This window comes from Falco peregrinus, chromosome Z (assembly GCF_023634155.1).
Source record: "Falco peregrinus isolate bFalPer1 chromosome Z, bFalPer1.pri, whole genome shotgun sequence".
Taxonomy (NCBI): domain Eukaryota; kingdom Metazoa; phylum Chordata; class Aves; order Falconiformes; family Falconidae; genus Falco; species Falco peregrinus.
The window spans coordinates 54,638,608-54,658,593 of record NC_073739.1 but is presented as its reverse complement, the minus strand read 5'-3'; the positions used below and the strand labels follow the sequence as shown (position 1 = coordinate 54,658,593).

General features: G+C 38.4%; 1 protein-coding gene across 3 annotated transcripts in view; it reads right to left on the bottom strand.

The window, feature by feature from the left end:
• KIAA2026 (KIAA2026 ortholog) overlaps positions 1–19,986 on the bottom strand; it is a 55,459-nt gene that overhangs the window by 6,575 nt on the left and 28,898 nt on the right. For 2 of the 3 annotated variants that reach the window (XM_005241630.4, XM_055790636.1), the window contains 3 exons: positions 19,366–19,455; positions 5,273–5,388; positions 1,275–1,462 (listed from right to left, as the gene is read on the bottom strand). In XM_005241630.4, the coding sequence (XP_005241687.4) occupies positions 1,275–1,462; positions 5,273–5,388; positions 19,366–19,455 (394 nt within the window). The remainder of the gene's footprint in view (positions 1–1,274; positions 1,463–5,272; positions 5,389–19,365; positions 19,456–19,986) is intronic. The other variant, XM_027792769.2, reaches the window with a different exon arrangement.

Below are 19,986 nucleotides of genomic sequence, written 5' to 3'. Positions count from 1 at the left end.
GCGAATGTCTGCTTCTTTAAGGGCATCTGGTCAAGGACCTTTTTCAATGCAAAAAGGGGGTAACAAGGAAAGGAGGAAGTCATAAGCATGAACATACAGGGACACAAACCTGACCAGCATGGGAGACAATGTGGAAATTGGTCATTCACACCAATTGATGAGGGCATGTGAGAGTGTAAGAATGTTTTATTCCAGCAAGATTATCTTGAGGGAAAAAAAAGGGAGAAGCCACGCTGTGCAGAAAAGCATGGCAGAGAGGAGTGAGAAAAAAACACATAGGAGAAACAACACTGTAGACACCAAGGTCAGTGAAGGAGGGGAAAGAGGCGTGCCAGGCACTGGAATGGATCCCCCTACAACCCAGGAAAATCATGAAGCAGGCGGACCCCTTCCCACAGCGGACCATGGTGGAGCTGGTATCTACACTGCAGCCTGTTGAGGACCCCATTCCACAGTGGGTGACCTTAAGGAAGCTGCAGCCCATGGAGAGCCCATACTGGAACAGGCTCCTGGCAGGAACTGTGGCTTATGGAGGACCCACACTGGAGCAGTCATACCCTGAAGGACTCTAGACTGTGGAGAGGACTGAGTGAAAGACTGTATTCCATGGGAGGGACCTCAGGGCAGAGGTGTGTGGAAGGAGCAGCAGTGACAGTGTTATGAACTGACCTCAGCCCCCAGTCCCCATCCCCTCTGTGCCACCTGACAGGGGAGGTGGAAGAATTGGCAATGGAGTTCAGCCTAGGAAGAAGGTGGAGAAGGGGAAGGTGAGGGAAGCTGTTTTGGGTTTCGTCTTTGTTTTTCACCATCCTACTCTATTTTTAATTGGCAATAAATCCAGTTCATTTTTCCCCAAGTAAGTCTGTCTTGCCTGTGACAGTAAGCAATGAGTGACCTCCCTGTCTTGACCCATGAGCTTTCCCATCTTATTTTCTATCCCTGACCTGTTATGGAAGGAGAGTGTAAGAGTGGCTGAATGGGTGTCTGGCAGCCAGCCAAGGTCAACCCACTATAAACAAATTCTGAGCAGGTCTATTATGTTATCCCAGAAACAGTTAGGCAAAACCATGCACTAATCAGAATTTTCATCTTGATCATGTCTGTCCTCTTCCAGTCTGCATCTGTCAGACATGCATCACAACCTATTTCAATACTGTCACAGTAGTAAAGGTAAAAAGTAGAACACAAGTTCACATAGGAAAATTAAGGTCCTGAATCAACTTGATTCAGCTCCTGAATCAAATTCAAGCTATAAAATGCCAGTAAATGCTTACCATTGTCTGGGTGATCTTTTCTGGGAACTTCCACATGTTCTGCAGACTCTGAAGATTTACCACATATTACTGCAAAAGAATCTTTGCCATATTCAACTTCACTTTCATCGTTACTGCACAATTCTCTGGTAAATTTATCATGGTCTGGATGTCTTTTAAAGTCATCATAGTCCTTCTTCAGTCTAGACCTTGAAAATAACAAAAATAACTTTACTAAAGAATGAGACCCTTTTTAACATTTTTTTTCCTTTGTATTTGATGCCATACAAAAAGCTGGTGTAAAATTGCCTGTGCCCTTCAAAAAACTTTAGGGTAGCTCCGTCTGCAAGTCTCTAAAACCCAGAAAAAGTGAAGTGATGGTAATGTCCCTGAGTCAAGTTATGTCCATCATTGTTTTACTGCATCCATCTTCTATTTCTTCCTTCATCTTGCACTGTGCCAACTGTACCTATATGGGCTTGTGTATTAACTGTAACAAGTTTATTTTTTCCTCTGATGGCAAGCCCAGCTAGAAAATTAACTAAATCTTGTTTTTCTCAAATGCATCATGCGCTTGGCCTAGCTATGGGACTGTAAAGTAACTTCCCCCTTTAAGAAAACTTTATCTCTGGGCCATTAGAACAGCTGCCACTGTCATTTCCATAGGCTCACACTCCACTAAATGTGTATATGATGAACATACATAGCTGGTCTACTCATTTGAATAATGTTCAGAAACATATCCACTTACCTTGATACTCCTGAACTGCTACATATTTCCAACTGTCCCTTCTTCTAAACCACTTTTTAGATGAGATCTAGGGGGCATTTTAGGGTATTTCAGTGTACAAATACAGTGAACTACAGGATTCAACTGGTAGTAACTAACACAATATCCGTAAGGATTACTTAGCAAACAAGTACAGCAATTAGCACCGTGTGTGGAATAGAATCTAGGCTCTAGTCTGGATCTAACCCTTATGACAGTTAAGAACAAAATCTTAAGTTTACTCATTCTCACATGTTAAAATATCAGCTGTTTGCATTGAGTACAGCAATGGGCAGCTGCTCTCTAAAAGATGGAGAGGGAGAAGCCAAACATGATGTTAGAGCTGGTAGGGCATAAGCCTCACCAACCAGAATACTTGTGAATGAGGGTGCACATCAGGCCTAGCCGTGGTAACCGGGTTTAAGCAAGAGCTCAGATTAACAGGCATCCTCCTGGTGCTGAGGCAGGTGGTATGATGTCAAGGTGGGAAGTCAAGTCACAGGTTCAGATCAGAATCAGGTCCATGGTGATGATGCAGGTCCAAGGTCAACCTGAGAGTCAGTCCAGATCAGCGGGACTCATGGGCAGGCAGGGTAACTGCTGTAGTTGATCTGGAAACTGGCATTCCTACAGCAGAGACTGAAGGCTGCAGAATGACCTGAAGTGGGGATCCTGGGCCCATGGGCAGGTGATGTGGATAGAGGCCCAGGTGAGGCTGGTCAGGGTCAGTAAGACCTAACAGTTTACTCACAGCTTTGACACTCTCACTGAGAGAGGACAACCTTGAAGTCTGTATGAAGATCTAGTGTGGATGATACTTCAACTCTGTCATTAGGATTTTGAGCTTGAAGTCTAGGTGTAGAAGAACTATAAGAAGACACCACGGAACTACAGAAGGACACTAGGGAACCACTACTGTACTAAACTTCTGTACTACTTCTAGATAGGAATTTGCTTTTTTCGTTTGAGGAACTTCTACTGTGGGGCCAGTGAACAAATGTGATCAGTGGACACAAGCAGTTCACCTTAAGCTCAGTGCCTGGGAAGGTTATAGAGCAGATAGATGATCCTGAGCGCCATCATGTGGCACGTTTGGGTTTATGAAAGGCAGGTCCTGCCTGAGGAATCTGACCTCCTACAAGATGACCTGCCTAGTGGATGTGGGAAAGGCTGTGGATGTTGTCTACCTGAACCTTAGCAAAGCCTTTGACACCATCTCCCACAGCATCCTCCTGGGGAAACTGGCTGCTCACGACTTGGACTGGTATACTTTATGCTGGGTAAAAAGCTGGTTGGATAGCTTTGAAAAGAGCAGAGGACCGTTCAGAAAGGGAAAAAAAATAAAATTGGCTCATTAAGAGTGCTCCTATTAAAGACATCAAAAAAGGAAGGCAGAAAAACTCCAGACTCTTATTCCACACTGAGGTCTTGCCCAGAATCAAGCTCTGCCCAGCCCTCGATAATCTAGAAGGCAACACTGAGGTTAGTAGCTGGCTGAGACACCCTTTAGACACTGCAACTGCAGCTAGACTTGCAGTGCTGCTGTTTACACCAGCACAAGCAATCTTTACTCAGTTTTTTCCCTGCCACATGACACCTTTCTTCACCACTGTCACTGGCACTACACAGCTCCCTAGCAGCTACATAATGAACCAGACCAAGGCACTGGTACAGCTTCCTTGCCACCACCACCCCCCCCGCCCCTCCCAATCCCCTGCCGCTTTTGCCCCTCTTCCCCACAATTTGTAAAGATCGTTTTTCAGCTGGAGCTGTTCCCTGGTATACTATGTCTGTCCAAACATCGTGGAAATACTTAGCTAACATTGCTGAATAAACCAGGGTTACAGCCTTAAACATACATCCTGAGAAATGAGTTAATCTCAGAAATTATTCTCTACTCTAAATGCATGCTTCTCTAGCTACCAGTGCACAGATGTGCAGGACCTCAGCTATTGTCTTGCTAATAGTTTGTTACACGGTGCGCGGGAGCGGCCCCAGCCGCGGGCCGGGACAGCCGCTCACGGCACGGCTGCGCAGGGGGGGTGAGGCGGTGGGTCCGCACAGCCCCGCACCTCCCAGCGCGTGCCGGGACACCCCGCACAGCTGTGCTCGGGCAGGTTCGGGCACCGGTGAGTCTCACTGGCTCTCACGAGCATCGTCCCCCTCGAAAGGCACAGTGTGCTTTCTTTTCACAGGCGACTGCTGTGAGGAGGGGGCTTCGTTAGCAGGGGGCTCTCTTTGCTCGGGGGTGGACCTTTTAGCATGCTCTCTGGGGTACTCCACACGCGGTTCAAGTAATTTTCTCTTTAGTCTCATGAACCATGTAGCTCTCCTTGACCTTACACTGTTATTTCTTAGCTTCATCTATCTCTGGTGTCTATTCCTTCTCCCAAGGCCATGTCTCTTAACTATTTGTAAGTATTAACTAACACCCTCTGTTTTTCAAATTCTTTCTTGTTTTTCATTGCAGTATTTATAATTTTTTTCTAGATTTCAAGTTTGATCTAATACTGAGCCAGTCAACCACACAACCACCCAGTTTCAGACTAGAATTCACTCATATTAGGCACAACTCACATATAGTACTTCTACACATTTTACGTAACAGTTCTGTAACCATATTTAGCAAACAAGGACTAACACTGGGCACCAAACCATTCCATAGCAGAGTTTACATGAAGGATAGAACTGGAAATCCCATATACAGGAAAACTGAAATTCTTTCTAACAGTAATACTATCTGCCACATTTACAAAAGTGTCTGAATTCTATAAACAGGAAGAAATGAACTACTAAGGAAAATGAACAGAAACTTGAATAGAAAGGAATAGAAAAAAGTAAAGTCTGTACTTTGGTCCATTATCCAAAGCAAAATGTTCAACAACATCCTAAATTTCCAAACAAGGATTTTATTTCATGCATTATATCCATAATAAGCTACTAAGGAACAAACACTTAGTAGTCCTACCCATTTACTGTTTTTAGCACTATGTTGTTGGGCTTTTTTTTAAACACAATACCTTTTACACTTTTCAGCATTAGTTCTGCACAACCTGTGTAATCTGATTCCTTCACACTTAACATTCAAGCAGCTGCCTAACTTGCTAAAGCACTTCCAGTGCCTCACTCCTCTCCTCAAAGTATTTTCATTTCATTTATGTGAGAAGCCAACTTACTAACCTTTAGAAGGTGAATTTTGTTCTGTTTTCCATCCCATGCACTATTGTTAAAAAAATGAGCAGCTAATTACCTGTTTCTTTGAAATGCTTTCATTAGCTTTGGTTCCCATGGTAACAGTTCATTAAGCAGTCTCATCAATGTACCATGCAATTCCTTTACTGCTTGCTTCCGGTGGTACCATCTTCCCTGCAAACATAAGTACCATTTATTTATCATTGCATTAGACCTGAATCTTGCTATATTGTATTAGTAGTACAATAATCCTTGTAACTAACACAGCATATGGAGGAAAACAAGTGGAAGACAATATTAAGTTTCACAGTAACATCCACCCTCAACCTGTATAAGACATCAATACTTTTCTTTTTTAATAATATAAAGAGATAATGTCCGAGTTAAAAATGCAAGGATGTTCACTTTTTACGGGTCAAACTTAGAACTGAAGCAGAAACCTACAAACACACCATGTGTTTAAAATTACTTAAATGAGTAACAGACATAAGCAGTAATCCATTCAGGTCAGGGAAACCAACCATGTATGTACATTTTTAAGATACAGATAAAATTTCACAGAAAATCTTACCACAACCTAATTTAATGTAAGTGATATCATTTATATCATTATTATTTACAAAAATAATTTGCTACAGTTTTCAGGGATAAAAGCCACACAGGTTTTGCATTACATTCTTTTATTTCTAGAATTCTAGACAAAGGGTTTTTTAAAAAGTTTTGCAAATTGGTCATTTATGAAGTAAATTTATGAAGTAACAGGCTACACAGAAAAGACTACTTTTCCAACATAAAAGCTTTAAGCTTTTAACTCAAATGTATATGATTTTCTTTGTATATAATCTTATGGTCTTCTATGAAGAATTAGTAAGTCTGGAAAAGCTGAATGAGGATAAAAAGACACTGGGAAATAACTAGCATGTATATACATATATACAGTGCGACTGTGGTGGCCGTAATACGGCAGAACACATTTCCTAACTCTCTTAGATACCCCTTATAAATATTTCTTCTCAAAACTTTGTTCTGTAGTTTATTACATAAAAGACTGAACAATGCATATATGTATAACAGCTACAAAAAGAGATGTGGTATACTCTAGTACTTCTGCCACTTTACTAATTCTGTGCATTTTACATAAATGAGCATTTTATCTCCTGCCTTGTCAGAGAGGATGTAAGGCAGTAAAAAGCCTGATTCTGCAAGAAAAAGAAGCTATATTCATTTGATTTCAACACCTAACAAATAATTCTATTCATAGCAGGTGGGATCTAGGTGGAGTAAACCTTTCAGCTTTCTTTGTTCAACAATTTCCTGACCCATGGTCTCCTTATCTCCTTCAGGTGCCCACCTTATCTTTTCTAATTATTCAGAGTACATCCCTTTACTTTAACATCCTCAGTGGTGTATCCCTTTACTTTAACATTGTCAGTGGAACCTTTTCTTATTATTTGTTCCTTTCTCAACACAAACAGAGCATCACCCAGAACATTGTACCAAACTCATCCTGACTAATCTTTTTAAGACCTTGCTCTGTTTCAATAACCACTTACATGTTACCTAGCAAAGCAAATAGCTACTTGTCATTCTTCAATTAAAATTACAAAAGCAAAGATTTTAAGCAAGAAATTATGCCACATTACCACATAATGGTTAGTGTTGAGCACACAGACAAGTCAGCAAACTGTATTCTGATATCCTTCAATTGTGGCCAATAATATTTGCACATGTAATGCACTGCAGCATAAAACCTGCCATTGAACACTGCAACAGAAAACAGCCCCTGTGTATACTGTAGCCTATGAAGGCATTTGGTATCACCTCCTAATGTTAGCAGTCATCAGAATTAATGGCTAACATATAAAGAATATTACATGCACAGATTTATATCTATTTTAAGATATACAAAACATTTCATAGACAGTTTTAAAACAATTAGTTTATATACTACACAGTATTAGTGGATTGTATCAAAACAAAAATCAAAATGGCAAAAATCAACAATGGCACTGTTGGAAGAAGGGTTCGCTGGAGTCAAGAAGACGCTCAATATGAGTTACACATCTTGCTCAACTTTATTAGTTTCTAACACTGCTTACATAGAGCCTATACACATGCATATTCGTAAAGCAGAAATATAATAATTGGTTAGTAGTCTCTAAACGCGCGCAGTTCTCACACCCCTAATTATCATGACTAAAATGAGCATTCTATCCATGTAGCTAATTGTGTTGCTGTGCTGCAGCCTTGTTGTTTGTTACTCCCTGTATTGCCAGACCCGTCCCTATCTTTCTTGGCCCTGCACCTGCTTTGCCAGCAGCTGTAGCTTGTTACAGCCACGGCCTGTTGGCACAACGTAATTACTTGGTCTCAGGACTCAAGAATAGCTCAAGGCTACCTTTCTTGTTAACTTCAGCACAGCAACTTCAGTACAGTTCTGATTACAGGCCTATTCTAATACCAGGCCTGGATTGTGCAGATCTTCAGAGATTCTAAGGCCACGCTTCTGCAGCCATTCTTCTACATGGCACTACTGTCAGGATACAGAAATGCTGTACATACATTTGATAGAGCAAAAAATGGAATGTGTGAAAACAGTCTTCAAAAGATATGAAAAAATACTACAGAGTAAACACAACAAAAATTATTAATTTCTGAGAACTCATCTTTAAATAAGGCTAAAATCTTGGCTTAAGTAGGAAAAAAAGTAAGAAAAAGAGTAAGATGAGCCAGATAAATATCAGCTGACCACTGAGTAAACTTGAAGTGATAACTGTATTATGCATTGAATAGCCAGATGCAAGGAAAATGTCATCAATAGCAGACTTCAAGACTTTACTGCCTTCAAAGAAGAATACATACAAGTCACTATCCTTGCTTACAAAACTGAACAAAAAACTAACCATAAAACCCCCACCCCTGCCCCCTGAATTCCAGAGCTAGTTTTTAATAAAAATCAGTGTCCTCTGGATATAATCTCTGGAAAAATCCACATTTGCTTCCAAATAATTTTAATGCAAGTATTATAGCAACATGATTTTCTTAAGAAAATGTAAATTAATTATTTCTTTGTATCTCAATTACTGATTTTTCTTACTGGGGGGGCTTAGGAATTGACGATAAAGCTGTTAGTGGAAACACACAATTTTAAGCCATGACAAGAATTTTCTTCCCTCAGAAATAGTCAGGACACATAACAAACATGGGCCAAAAGACTGAAAAAAAAAATCCTAACTTTTAAAAATTATTTTGGTTCAGTTGGTTTTCTGTGCAAACCAGAATTCTGTGCAAAAAAGATTTCTGCAAAGCCCAGATGTTACACAAATTATATGCTGTTATTCTACGATTCCTTAAAAATTACAACAATAAAAAAGGACATAAAGAAAGATTCTATAACCTTAAGATACATCACTACAAAATCCAGCATTTTATTTCCTATGCAATTTTATTCTCTAACACAGTCTTGCTTTTTTTCCAGTAGGGTGGTGGGGGTGGAAAGCAAATCAAGAATTGATAACAGTATGACTTAACTCCCTACTTGAGCATTACACAGCTACCTACTAATTTCTACAGATAATAAACCTGCCTTTACAGATGTCTGTGTTGCAAGTTCTTTTCAGTAATACTGAATAACATAATACAGGAGAAGAGCTACAAACTGAAGCCTAGGAGTTCAGGCTGGACCTTAAAAGTATATTTGCATCAGAAACACACGGCATTAGAACAGGTTGTGCAGAGAAGCTGTTGAATTGCCATTCTTTCCTTCTGGTTTTCAGAAGGTGGCTAATCGGGTTATGGATGCTTAATGAAGCACTGACAATAGCCCTGCTTCAAGGTGGGGAGATCTTCAAATGTCCCTTTCAAGTACTGCAGAGTTCCTTACAATGAAAGACAAAAACCTCTGAGTATGATCTTATGTTATGGGTTAACTAACTAATCAAATGCAACATAATGGCAACGGAGAAGGAACTGACCACAGAGTAGCCATGACTGTTCCACTCTTAGTCGTCAAAATACAGTTCAAAAAAAATCCCACCAGGAATGGTTTAGTGAAACAGCAGGGTTACTATACAGGAATAGCTATTACAGCCCTGCAGTTCAGTCCTCTTGTCAACACGCATCTGGAGAAATGGAGATCTGTATGCACTGCCTTCTGGAATCCAGCAGGTTTTTGTTAGTAGACATGAACTAAAATTATGCAATTACATCAACCCAAGACAGTACTTCAGATGTAAAAACAAGTCTTTCTCTACCACTGAAGAGCTTGGTCTTAACAGATGTGTGAAGAAACTGTTCTTCTTCAATTTACTTGAGCAAATTCTAAGTCTGATGACAGCCTGCATTCCTAACTGATTATTTAAATAGAAATATCCAGTACATAACTTGGGTGTGTACTCAGTTATGCTCTTATGTGATCTGTAATTCACATTCCCAGTACAACTGCTTCTATACCTTGGATCTGACTTCTAGAATCATAGAATTATTTAGGTTGGAGAAAACCTTTAACATTATCAAGTCCAATCGTTAGCCTAGCCCTGCCAAGTTCACCACTAAACCACACCCCTAAGTGCTGCATCTACATGTCTTTTAAATATCCCCAGGGATGGTGACTCCACCCGAATACCTCCCCCAGCAGCCTGTTCCAATGCTTGACCATGCTTTCGGTGAAGAAATGTTTCCTAATATCCAATATAAACCTCCCGTGGCACAACTTGAAGACATTTCCTCTTGTCCTCTCCCTTGTTACCTGGGAGGAGAGACCCACTCCCACCTGCCTACAACCTCCTTTCAGGTAGTAGACAGCAGTAAGGTCTCCCCTGAGCCTCCTCCTCTCCAGGCTAAACAACCCCAGTTCCCTCAGCTGCTCCTCCCCTTCCCCAGCCCCTTGCCCTTCCCTGGACACGCTGCAGCCCCTCTACGTCCCTCCTGCAGTGAGGGGCCCAAACCTGAACACAGGGTTCGAGGTGCAGCCTCACCAGTGCCCAGTGCAGGGGGACAGTCCCTTCCCTTGCCCTGCTGGCCACACTGCTCCTGACACAAGCCAGGGTGCTGCTGGCCTCCTTGGCCACCTGGGCACACTGCTGGCTCATGCCCAGCCGGCTGCCGACCAGCACCCCCAGGCCCTTTCCCACCAGGCCCTTTCCAGCCGCTCTGCCCCAGCCTGTAGCGCTGTGTGGGGCTGGTGTGACCCAGGTGCAGGACCCGGCACGGAGCCTTCTTGAACCTCATCCAGCTGGCCTCGGCCCATCGGTCCGGCATGTCCAGATCCCTCTGCAGAGCCTTCCTGTCTTCCTGCAGATCAACACTCCCTACCAACTTGGTGGTGTCCGCAAACTTACTGAGAGTGCACTTGATCCCCCTCATCCAGATCACTGTTAAAGATGTTAAACAGAACTTAGTTACCGTCTTGTTCCAGGTAGTTACAAACAAAATGCTATCTTTGTCTGGAAACACAATGTAAGGAATTGACAACCGTACAAAAGAGAAAAAAGTCCTAGACAGAAGACAAGTATAAAATGAGACTTTCAGCTGTGTTAATTTACAAGTGTATTTTAAAAATGCAAACACAATAAAAATAGATTTTAGTAATATGCTGAATGTTTCCATATAAACAGAGAGAGACATTCAACACATTTATCACTGAAAACTTACCTTTTAAAATAAGGTTTCTGACATCCAGAGCAGCCAGGAAATGCTGACTCCACTCTCCGTGATGCCTCAACATACACTATTCTGGCATACTCATCATGGAACCCCAAAGCAGACTGGAGCCAGGATATGGATATACGGGGTAAGGACTGAACTTTTTAGGGGAGGGTTTTTTTTGTTTTTAAATAAACACACACACAACCACAATATTATGCAGTTTTATAAGATTTTCTTTCATCTTTAGTTTATATCCCAGGGACATAAAATAAAGAAAATTATAAATCTTATAAAACCATGCAATATTGTTAAAAAGGGGTGGTGGTGGAGGGAGACAACTTACCTTACCCTTAATAGGCCTGCTCCATTCTGCAGCGGGGTTCTGTGGTATGTGTGACATCACCAGTCTAGCGTTTTCTAGTGATGTCACACAGAGAGGGAGTTGGTGATCTCCAGCTGCTTTGGACATCAGATACCTAAAGAAAAGAGATTGATAACTTTTTCAATTCTGATGTGGATTGATATTGAACATTCTTATTAACCAATTTGTGGGCCAAAGAGTAAGATTTCAGACACTTACTTCAATGGCAGTTTTGATTAAGAATGTATGATGAGATTATGTATTCCTACTATACAAACTCATGTATAATCGAAAGTGTTTTCATTTTCAAAATGCTTAGAGTTATCTTCTACTTTTCCGTAAAAGTTCCTGAAAGTCAGTATCTTGTATTTTACCTTCAGCAATGTCATTCTGAATATTATAAATATCTATCAACAGCTAACCTCTGATAAGGCAGTGGAACAGGCTGCCCAGAGGAGCTGTGGATGCCCCATCCCTGGCAGTGCTCAAGGCCAGGCTGGACGGGGCTTTGAGCAACCTCGGCCACTGGAAGATGTCCCTCCCAATGGCTGGGGGGTTGGAACTAGATGGTCTTTAAGGTCCCTTCCAACCAAACTATTCTATGATTATATGTTATTTGAAGACTGGGACTGAATATAGTCAGTAAGAATTATTTGTAGTATATTATAAAAGAAATTCACTTATGACATCTTTAATAAATTTTATCTTTAAGCATTTATCAGCAATTAATGAAAAGCTATAATCTTTTATCAGCCCTCAAACTTTTTTTTAAAGACTTGAGCTTGCACTTCCATGACCTAGATATCCCATCACACCATGCTATATCCTAAAATGGTATCCCATACTTTTATTAAGCATTGCAAACAAATGAAGTAAAAAACACCAATAAATTTCTTGCTACCAAGAGTGTCTTTATCTCATAACTCATTATGATGAAATGACTTTTCATTCAGCCATTTAGTCACATGTTCTGTGTGTTTTCCTTACACAAAATTACTACATGATCATCATTGTGTTGATCAATCTACCACATTTATTTTGAAGATATAAAGCACAAAAACAGGAGAAAGTTTATTATCAGCATGATCTTACCATCTTTTTGAGTCTAACTCAGAAAGGTGAAATTATCCATCACTGAACTGTCACATTTTAATCTTCCTTAAAAAAGCTTCAAGATATTAAATAACCTACACATCCAGTTTCTTCATGAGTCACAGAAGTATGTAGTATCCTAAACTATTTATAAAAAAAGTTATGGTTTTTAAGTTGTTCTGGATCTCACTTAACTGCCTTCCATATAGCTGAATTTTGCATCTTCTTAACTCTGGATATACATTATTTCTCTATTCTTCAGCTGAAGATCTTAAACAGCTGTTTTGTAATAACTGTGTGGGGACAGAAATGCCTTCAACAACTTTTTCAAAATAATATACTAACTGAACAAAATCCAAAGCACTGTGAAGTGTTCTGAATTTACAGTAGTGTCTTTATGACAAAAAGGTCCCAGATTAAATATGAGTACACATTCATATCTTTGATGTAGAATCCACACTTTCACTTTTGGAACTGTAGGAAGGTACATGATAAAAGTGGGTTAAGGAAAGGTTCTTAGCAAACATTTATTGGAGGGCTAGCCTCACAAGAGAAGGCATGAAGGATCATGGGAAGCTAAGATAAAACAGTTGTGAAAAAACTAGACAATAAAGACAGAAAAAGATGATACTGGAGGAGCTAAGAAAAGCTGAAGACTGGGACAAAAAATTGGAAGTTAGCTAAAAAATCAGAAGACAGAAATAACAGAAAATAAAATGTAATTATTGTGGAGAAGATTTCAAAATTTGAAGCCTAAAATTGGCTTTATTTATTCACATTATCCAACTAAATAGCTGGCTGACAACTAAAAAGCTGTTGGATTTCCAAAAGCTCCACATGCTCAATCTCTTCTCAGAAGACACTGCATGGATGTAAATTTGTAAATTTCAGACTCAAAACTCAATGTCTTGGGCTTATATCAGTGTTTTTAAAAGACGCAGGCAAGCCAGAGAGAAGCAATGACAGGAAGTGACTTCAGTACAAATCAAGTTCTTGGGACAAAGAATGGAAAAACAGAGTATGTTAGATACATTACAGACAAAAATGCACAGTAACACAGAAACTAAGCTGAAAATGAAAATGTTTCAGCTGAAAGACTTCAAGCAGGTCTATTAAATTCTGTTATCCTAATTATTTATTGGAATAAGAATCTCTTCATCTGCAGTTTAAATCTGTGAACGTGCATGCAAACACAGGTTTCTCAGACTATGTGGTGACAGGAATGCCTTAATTTTTTTCCAAGTAATATACTAAGTGACCAAAATCCAAAGCACTGTGAAATGGTCTGAACATACAGTAGTACCTCTATGGCAAAACTGTCATAGAGACATCTAGTTGTTTACATGTACATTTACATAAACAGTAATACAGATGAAAACAAGTATAACTAAAAACTTCTACATGCAAAAGCCTCAAGCATGGTACACATTTTTCTCAGGAGTGGGGGAAGAGGCCAGAAGAAGAGAAGAGAGGAATGAGAAGAAGGAAGTCTACCTCCTGCAAAAAAGTGAAGATGACTGAACCCAGTAATATTAAGGTTTCCACCCGGCCCAAATGAGAAGAGACAGTGATTTTTTTCCACTTTATTGTTTGTAAAGTTGAGGTTCGATTCACTAAAATATTAGTAAAAGTCCTAATCTATTTTTGATGGCTACATCAATTCTACTGAGCATTCTTCGGAAGTCCCTGTAGAGACTTGTCTAAAAACAGTTTCACTACTGAATGTTTTCAAACATATGGCAATATTTTCCATTTCTTTAGTGTACACAGAAGAAATATTTTATAAACTGATTCAGTAAATGAGCCATTTTGCATTATTTTTTGCCATATATTAACATTTTAAGTAAAGTGTAGCAAATTAACAAAAAAACCCCCAGAAAACAGTCTCTTCTCTTAGTTTAGATACTTCCACTTTCTATGAATACATTTAAAAGCTGCCTGTTTGGAACATGAAAAAAAAAAAAGCAGACACAGAAAATACTATGTTCCATCCCAGCCCAATGTAATCCTTTGGATAGCTCAATATCCTAAAAATTGATTTATGCCTGAGGTTTTAAATATTTTTTACTTGAACCTGTGGGTTTAATTGAATCTTTAAGTGCACTTGAAAGACATTTCCGCAGGTAATATGCGCTTAGAACAGGAGAAAACCTGTTTGTTTTTAGCCCTCCTGACTCATCTGCTTAAAAAATACATCCACTCCCAAACACAGACAGACATTCACCTGTCTTGACAAGTATGACTGTCTAATTAAAATGTTCAGGAACAACATTAGAAGATGGCAGAACCCAAAAGCTTTATAAAGGAGGTTTTTACATTTTTATGAAGAGTGTTTTTTTACAACAGAGTGTAACAGACCTCTGCAAAAAAATAAAATCTTTGATGCATTTTCTCCAAACCCTAATTAGCCATGAACTTGGATAGTGTCCTTTGACTAAGTAATTCTCCTTCTCACCTTTCTCTCACTTCTCTTCCTACAGGGAGCTACCTTCTCACTCCCCAGACAGCTACACACTTACCAATCAGACTTGCAGGGAATGACTCAAATCCAATGGCACTACCAAAATAAAGTCTTACATTTCAGTAAACAAGGAAACTTCCAATGTTTATGTTCTCTACAAGACAATCTATGCTTTAACATAATCAGGACAGGGTCTAGAATTAATTGCCCTTGTCAAAAGCCAGTTCATTTTACAATGAACATGCTCACGACAAAGTCAGCTTGCAAAATGGCATTCTGCAAAAAAGCCCAAAGTTATTTGATACAAGTATCTGAAATCCTGTCAGTTTCATACTACAAAATGGCAAGAAAGGATTTTTTCTTTTAAAAAAATCAAGTTCTGCTATGATATGCAACAGTTAAATACGTACAACTTAAATAATAATTTAATTAACAGTTTCACAGAAAAAAGTGACTTCAGATTACAAGAGAAGCTGATTATCTAAAAGGCAGTAAAAAGATTTCCATTCACCCTGCAACTCCCACTGATTTTACCTGACACAGAAGACAACAAGAAAAATGGGATTCAAAATATTAGAAACTGATAGTTTCTATCAGAAACTGACAGAAGGTGCTACTTCACCATCTCTTCTCATAAAATAGATTTCATATATTAGATAGAAAACTTAGATAAATGCTTCACTATCACGGTTGTCAAAATTTGTTTTTCATTTGTATCGTTGCAAATAGATTTTCAAGTGGAATTAGGCTACTTTGCATGTCTTGATCAGTTTGCTAGTTGTAAGAAATTTCTCAGAGTCACATTCAACTGAACTGCCATGCTTATATATACAGTCTAAATTTTCAGCAAACAAGGTAAAAATGCAATAAAATCTCAATAGAGTTTTTAGCCAATATGTTCTACTTCAGATTTATAATTTTCTACTGACTGCTTGTGACTTTCCCAACATTTTACCTATGTCAGTATTACCAACTAAACAGATATAATTTTTACTAGAATCTGTTTATTACTGTAAATTCTTTGTTTTTTCTATTCATTCCATTTTTACTCTATTTTTTAGTTACATTGCTTTAAAATGAAAGGATATCACTTCAGATGTCCTAAGGAACGTACAGAAGCTAGAAGATATTCTAGCTTAGACATTCCTTAGGAAGTCACCGCCATCTTTTTGCCAGACAGTGCACAGAGCTTTAGATTCAAGTCCGTCAAGTCCCCTTTCTGTACCTCCCGCTTTCTGATTTCCAGTCAGGCACTCAAATAGTAAATCCGACTAACTTATTCTCTCCTCTCCCTCTAGAAATGTAGTAGATGGTAAGGAGAAGAACTGTTTAGTAGCTGAAGGGATAGACTTTTCAGAGCACTCCTGTTTTTAAAATAACATACAATTTCACCTGCCAGAAAATGGCACTTTTCCTGTCAAAAGCAGTCCCACTGCCTTTTGCCCCCAGGTGTTCATTCCTGTTCTTAGAGTGACCCCTCAAACTGTGGCAGAACACAAGCGCAGATATTTGTGCAACTGCATGATAAATTGCACTAGAAAACTGCTCTGGGTTACAAACACCTCAACAACAGTAAAAAAGTCATCAGGTTTATCACAGACTAACTCTATCACCATGCAGCTGAGCACTTTGCTACCCTCTCTCATGGGGTAGCACAGAAAATATAAGCTGTGAGTACATCCATCTGTCTATCTATATATAAAAACAAGAGTGCCAGAGACACCGGGAGGAGGAACTATTTATTTGGCAGCAGTTTTGGCTTATTCAGTCGAAAGGCTATGTGAAATTGCAGCCTTGCTTCAGAACTGTGGCTACAGTTCAAGAGCAAAGCAGTCTAGTATGTGATAACACCAAGACTGAGTTGAACTTCTGTTTAAAAAAATATTGAAGAACTATGGTCATTTTAATTTTCCTTTCTAAACAATTATGGCAAACTGGCACAAGGGAAATCTCATAATTGTTACAACAAACTCACCAGTAATCAAGCAAAAGTGCAAGATGTTTTAAATGTAAAACTATTAGTCACAGCTAATTCAAAAGACAATACAGATGTACAAAAAATACAGAACCAAACAGTGAAAATCCTTTCCAACAGGTTTATTCTTTCATTTTTCAGAAGAAACAGGTAGTAATGCCTACACTTAAAATTGCCCATGGCTTTCCATTACATAACCTTGTGCTAATTTGCTTTTAACTTGCCAAACTAAATTCTTTGGGCTAAAAATCTCTCATGTCATTTGTTGGCTCAAGCTGATGTTCTGAACAGTGTCAAATACAAACTGTCCAACTACCTACAAAAAAATTAACAGTTTACTCAAGTTAAAAGAAGTCTTACAGCTCAGCTCTTTCATTACAGCCTCCAGTACTTCCAAGTTCTGGAGAAGGATTTCCTTTTATGTACTCTAGAATAGTCTCCTAGGAAACAAAGGGCAGTTAGGAGTAAGAGAAAGGTTATGCTTTAAAGTCTCAACATAAATCAGACAGGCCCTATTTCTAATATATGTTAGTATTTAGCATAAGCTTTAAAGCTTGCCTTGAGGGTTTCTCATTAGCATGTGCTAACAACTACTAAAACTAGAATTACCAAGGAAGTTAGTCACAAAGAAGAAAGATTCCTGTGGCTTCATCTAGGTCACTATTGCAAACAGAAATCAATAAAGTTACCCAGAAGTAGTAAGACCACCACCATCTTCGGGTCAAAACAAGAAAGTAGTCCATGAACAGCAGCAAAATGAATATCATCCTATTAATGTAAGCTATCATATTAGGTCAGATTTCCATCACTAAATTAGAACAGTGTTTTTACTTGGTAGACCAGGTACTTGAGAAAAGCTGAAACAACCTTTTATTCTGGATGCTTCTGAAACTGCCACTGTCATTTGTGTCAGAGCTAAAGAATGAAAATCTGCATTTCCTCCAGTTTTTAAGATATCTGAAGTAATTACACAGAACATTAGACATAAAAAATGAAGTTCTAATGACTTCCCTTGCAAAATAAAACCTCATTTTAGCAAGTCAAGTTTATTGACTAGTCATCTAACATTTTTTATTTGTATTTCAAGTGAATATGAAATTTCCCTGATAATTATTGCTTAAAAATCAATAGTTTACTGTCTCCTTATAACAACTTTTTCAGCAAGTAGTCCTAGCATTTCTTCTTTACATAAAATTTCTATTTGATAGATCTATACAGGCACACAGAAAGATCGTTCTTACCTCACAGCTTCTGAATGCTGAATAAGTTGTATTTTAACTCCGCTCTACTGAAGTGTTTGGGTTTTTTAAGACTGTGTGATTAGAACTAAACATAGTATTCCTGCTGAAGTCATCAAACTTATTTACATAATGACATTATCAGATTTCACTCCAAAGAGCAATTATGACATATTTAGCATTTGTCTACCCTTGAAGAAGTCTTGTTGGTGTGGTTTTACTAGTAGACTAAAAAGTCTCACCTGTATTAAGATTATTGACACATCAACATGTACTCTCATTTTTGGCTTTTTCTTCTATTGTTGAGCTATTGTTCTGATAACCTCTTGACAGTCTTATAAAACCAATCTGCAATTTAGCAGCTACAAAATAATTTCAAGTTAAGTCTGTTTTTATGCCTTTGGATATTTTAACAGCTATTATGCTAAGTATCTGCACTGAAATTTGTCTTTCAGAGTCCTAATTTGTATTGCCTCTTACCTACCATATCTCTCTCCCCTATTTACATAATTTAAGAATGAATTGTTTCTGTATGAAACTAAAGACATTCACAGAAATCAGCAGCCTAGTTTCTCAGGTATAGAAAAAGCAACATTTTTATCATAGAAGTGCCACAGAAATGCCTATCGAAGGTTTAATAAACAAAACTGCAATAAAGAGTAAGTAATAAGAAGAGTTGGCTGTAGAAAGCCATTTCAATGAGTACCATTTATGTATTTAAAACTAATCACCGTCTTTATGAGAATCATTGCCTCCTACAAAATCCCAAACATGTTGGATTCTCTTGTCTAAGCATTACTCTTTTGAGGTTTTCAGTTGCATAGATTGAGTGATCCAGTGTACATAGGTAGAATTTGTATCTCAATCTGGTATCAAAAAGCCAGATAGCATGCTTTCCTGTACAACCTATTTGAGTAAAAATTAAGCAAAGCCAATTTTAATAACTTACTTGCAAACAAAAGGAGTTAGGAATCCTAACAAGCAACATAAGAGTCAGCTCACAAGAAGATCTGATCAGCACTGCATAGGCAGATATAAGAACTCTATCCTGTAACTGCTTGTTGGTTAAGAGTTTGTCTTCACAGAAGAATGCTCACATATTTAATAGAAATTAACTACTCCATCTAAGGTATTAGCACTATCCATATTTTATTTTGGCAGTGAAAAGTGTTAAAACAGTTACTGAATTTACTTATTGTAAAAACATTGTGAACAGAGAACTATATACAGAAAAGATTAAGCTTACAGTCTCCAGTTATTAACCTTATGAGGCTTCATGCAGTTACTGAATAGGCATAAAAACTTTGGTTGACAGGCCTCAGCAAACAACTGGCACCGTTTTATACCCATACAAGAGAAAGCTTTTAATGTCACATACCGATTTCTTTTTAATGTCCTCCAGATCTTTGAGTTCATTCTCAATCTTTGTGATTAATTCCCTGAGTTCATCAAGATTAGTGCAAATAAGCTAAAAAACAAATGAACACAAACACTTGGTAATATGGGACTTGGAAAGTGTACAATGAAATTAAATAAAACCTAAAAGCATGTGTTATTACTTAGTGCCACCATTTAATTTTTTCCTTATAGCATTTTAAAATGCAACAAAATGTCTTTTTGAAAGTAAGAAAATCTAATAAATATTTAATTCTTCAGATATAAACCACATCTCTGCCTGTAAGCTTCCATTTCAAAATGTAGGTATTTTCTTAAAACTTCTGTGAATGACAGCTACCAAATCTGTCTCAACTGTAGTAATGAATTGGAAGAGGTTTGAGTATCAAACTAGTCCTTGGTGAATTAAAGTGTACTAGCCTTGGATTATGCTGCACTTGTAACATAATTATACTTGTTACAGCCTTGGATTATGCTGCACTTGTAACGTAATTATACTTGTTACAGCCTTGGATTATGCTGCACTTGTAACAATTATACTTGTAACAACTTTTCCTGAATGTAACTTTATATGCTTACACAGAGTTTTCCTGAAAGACAACCT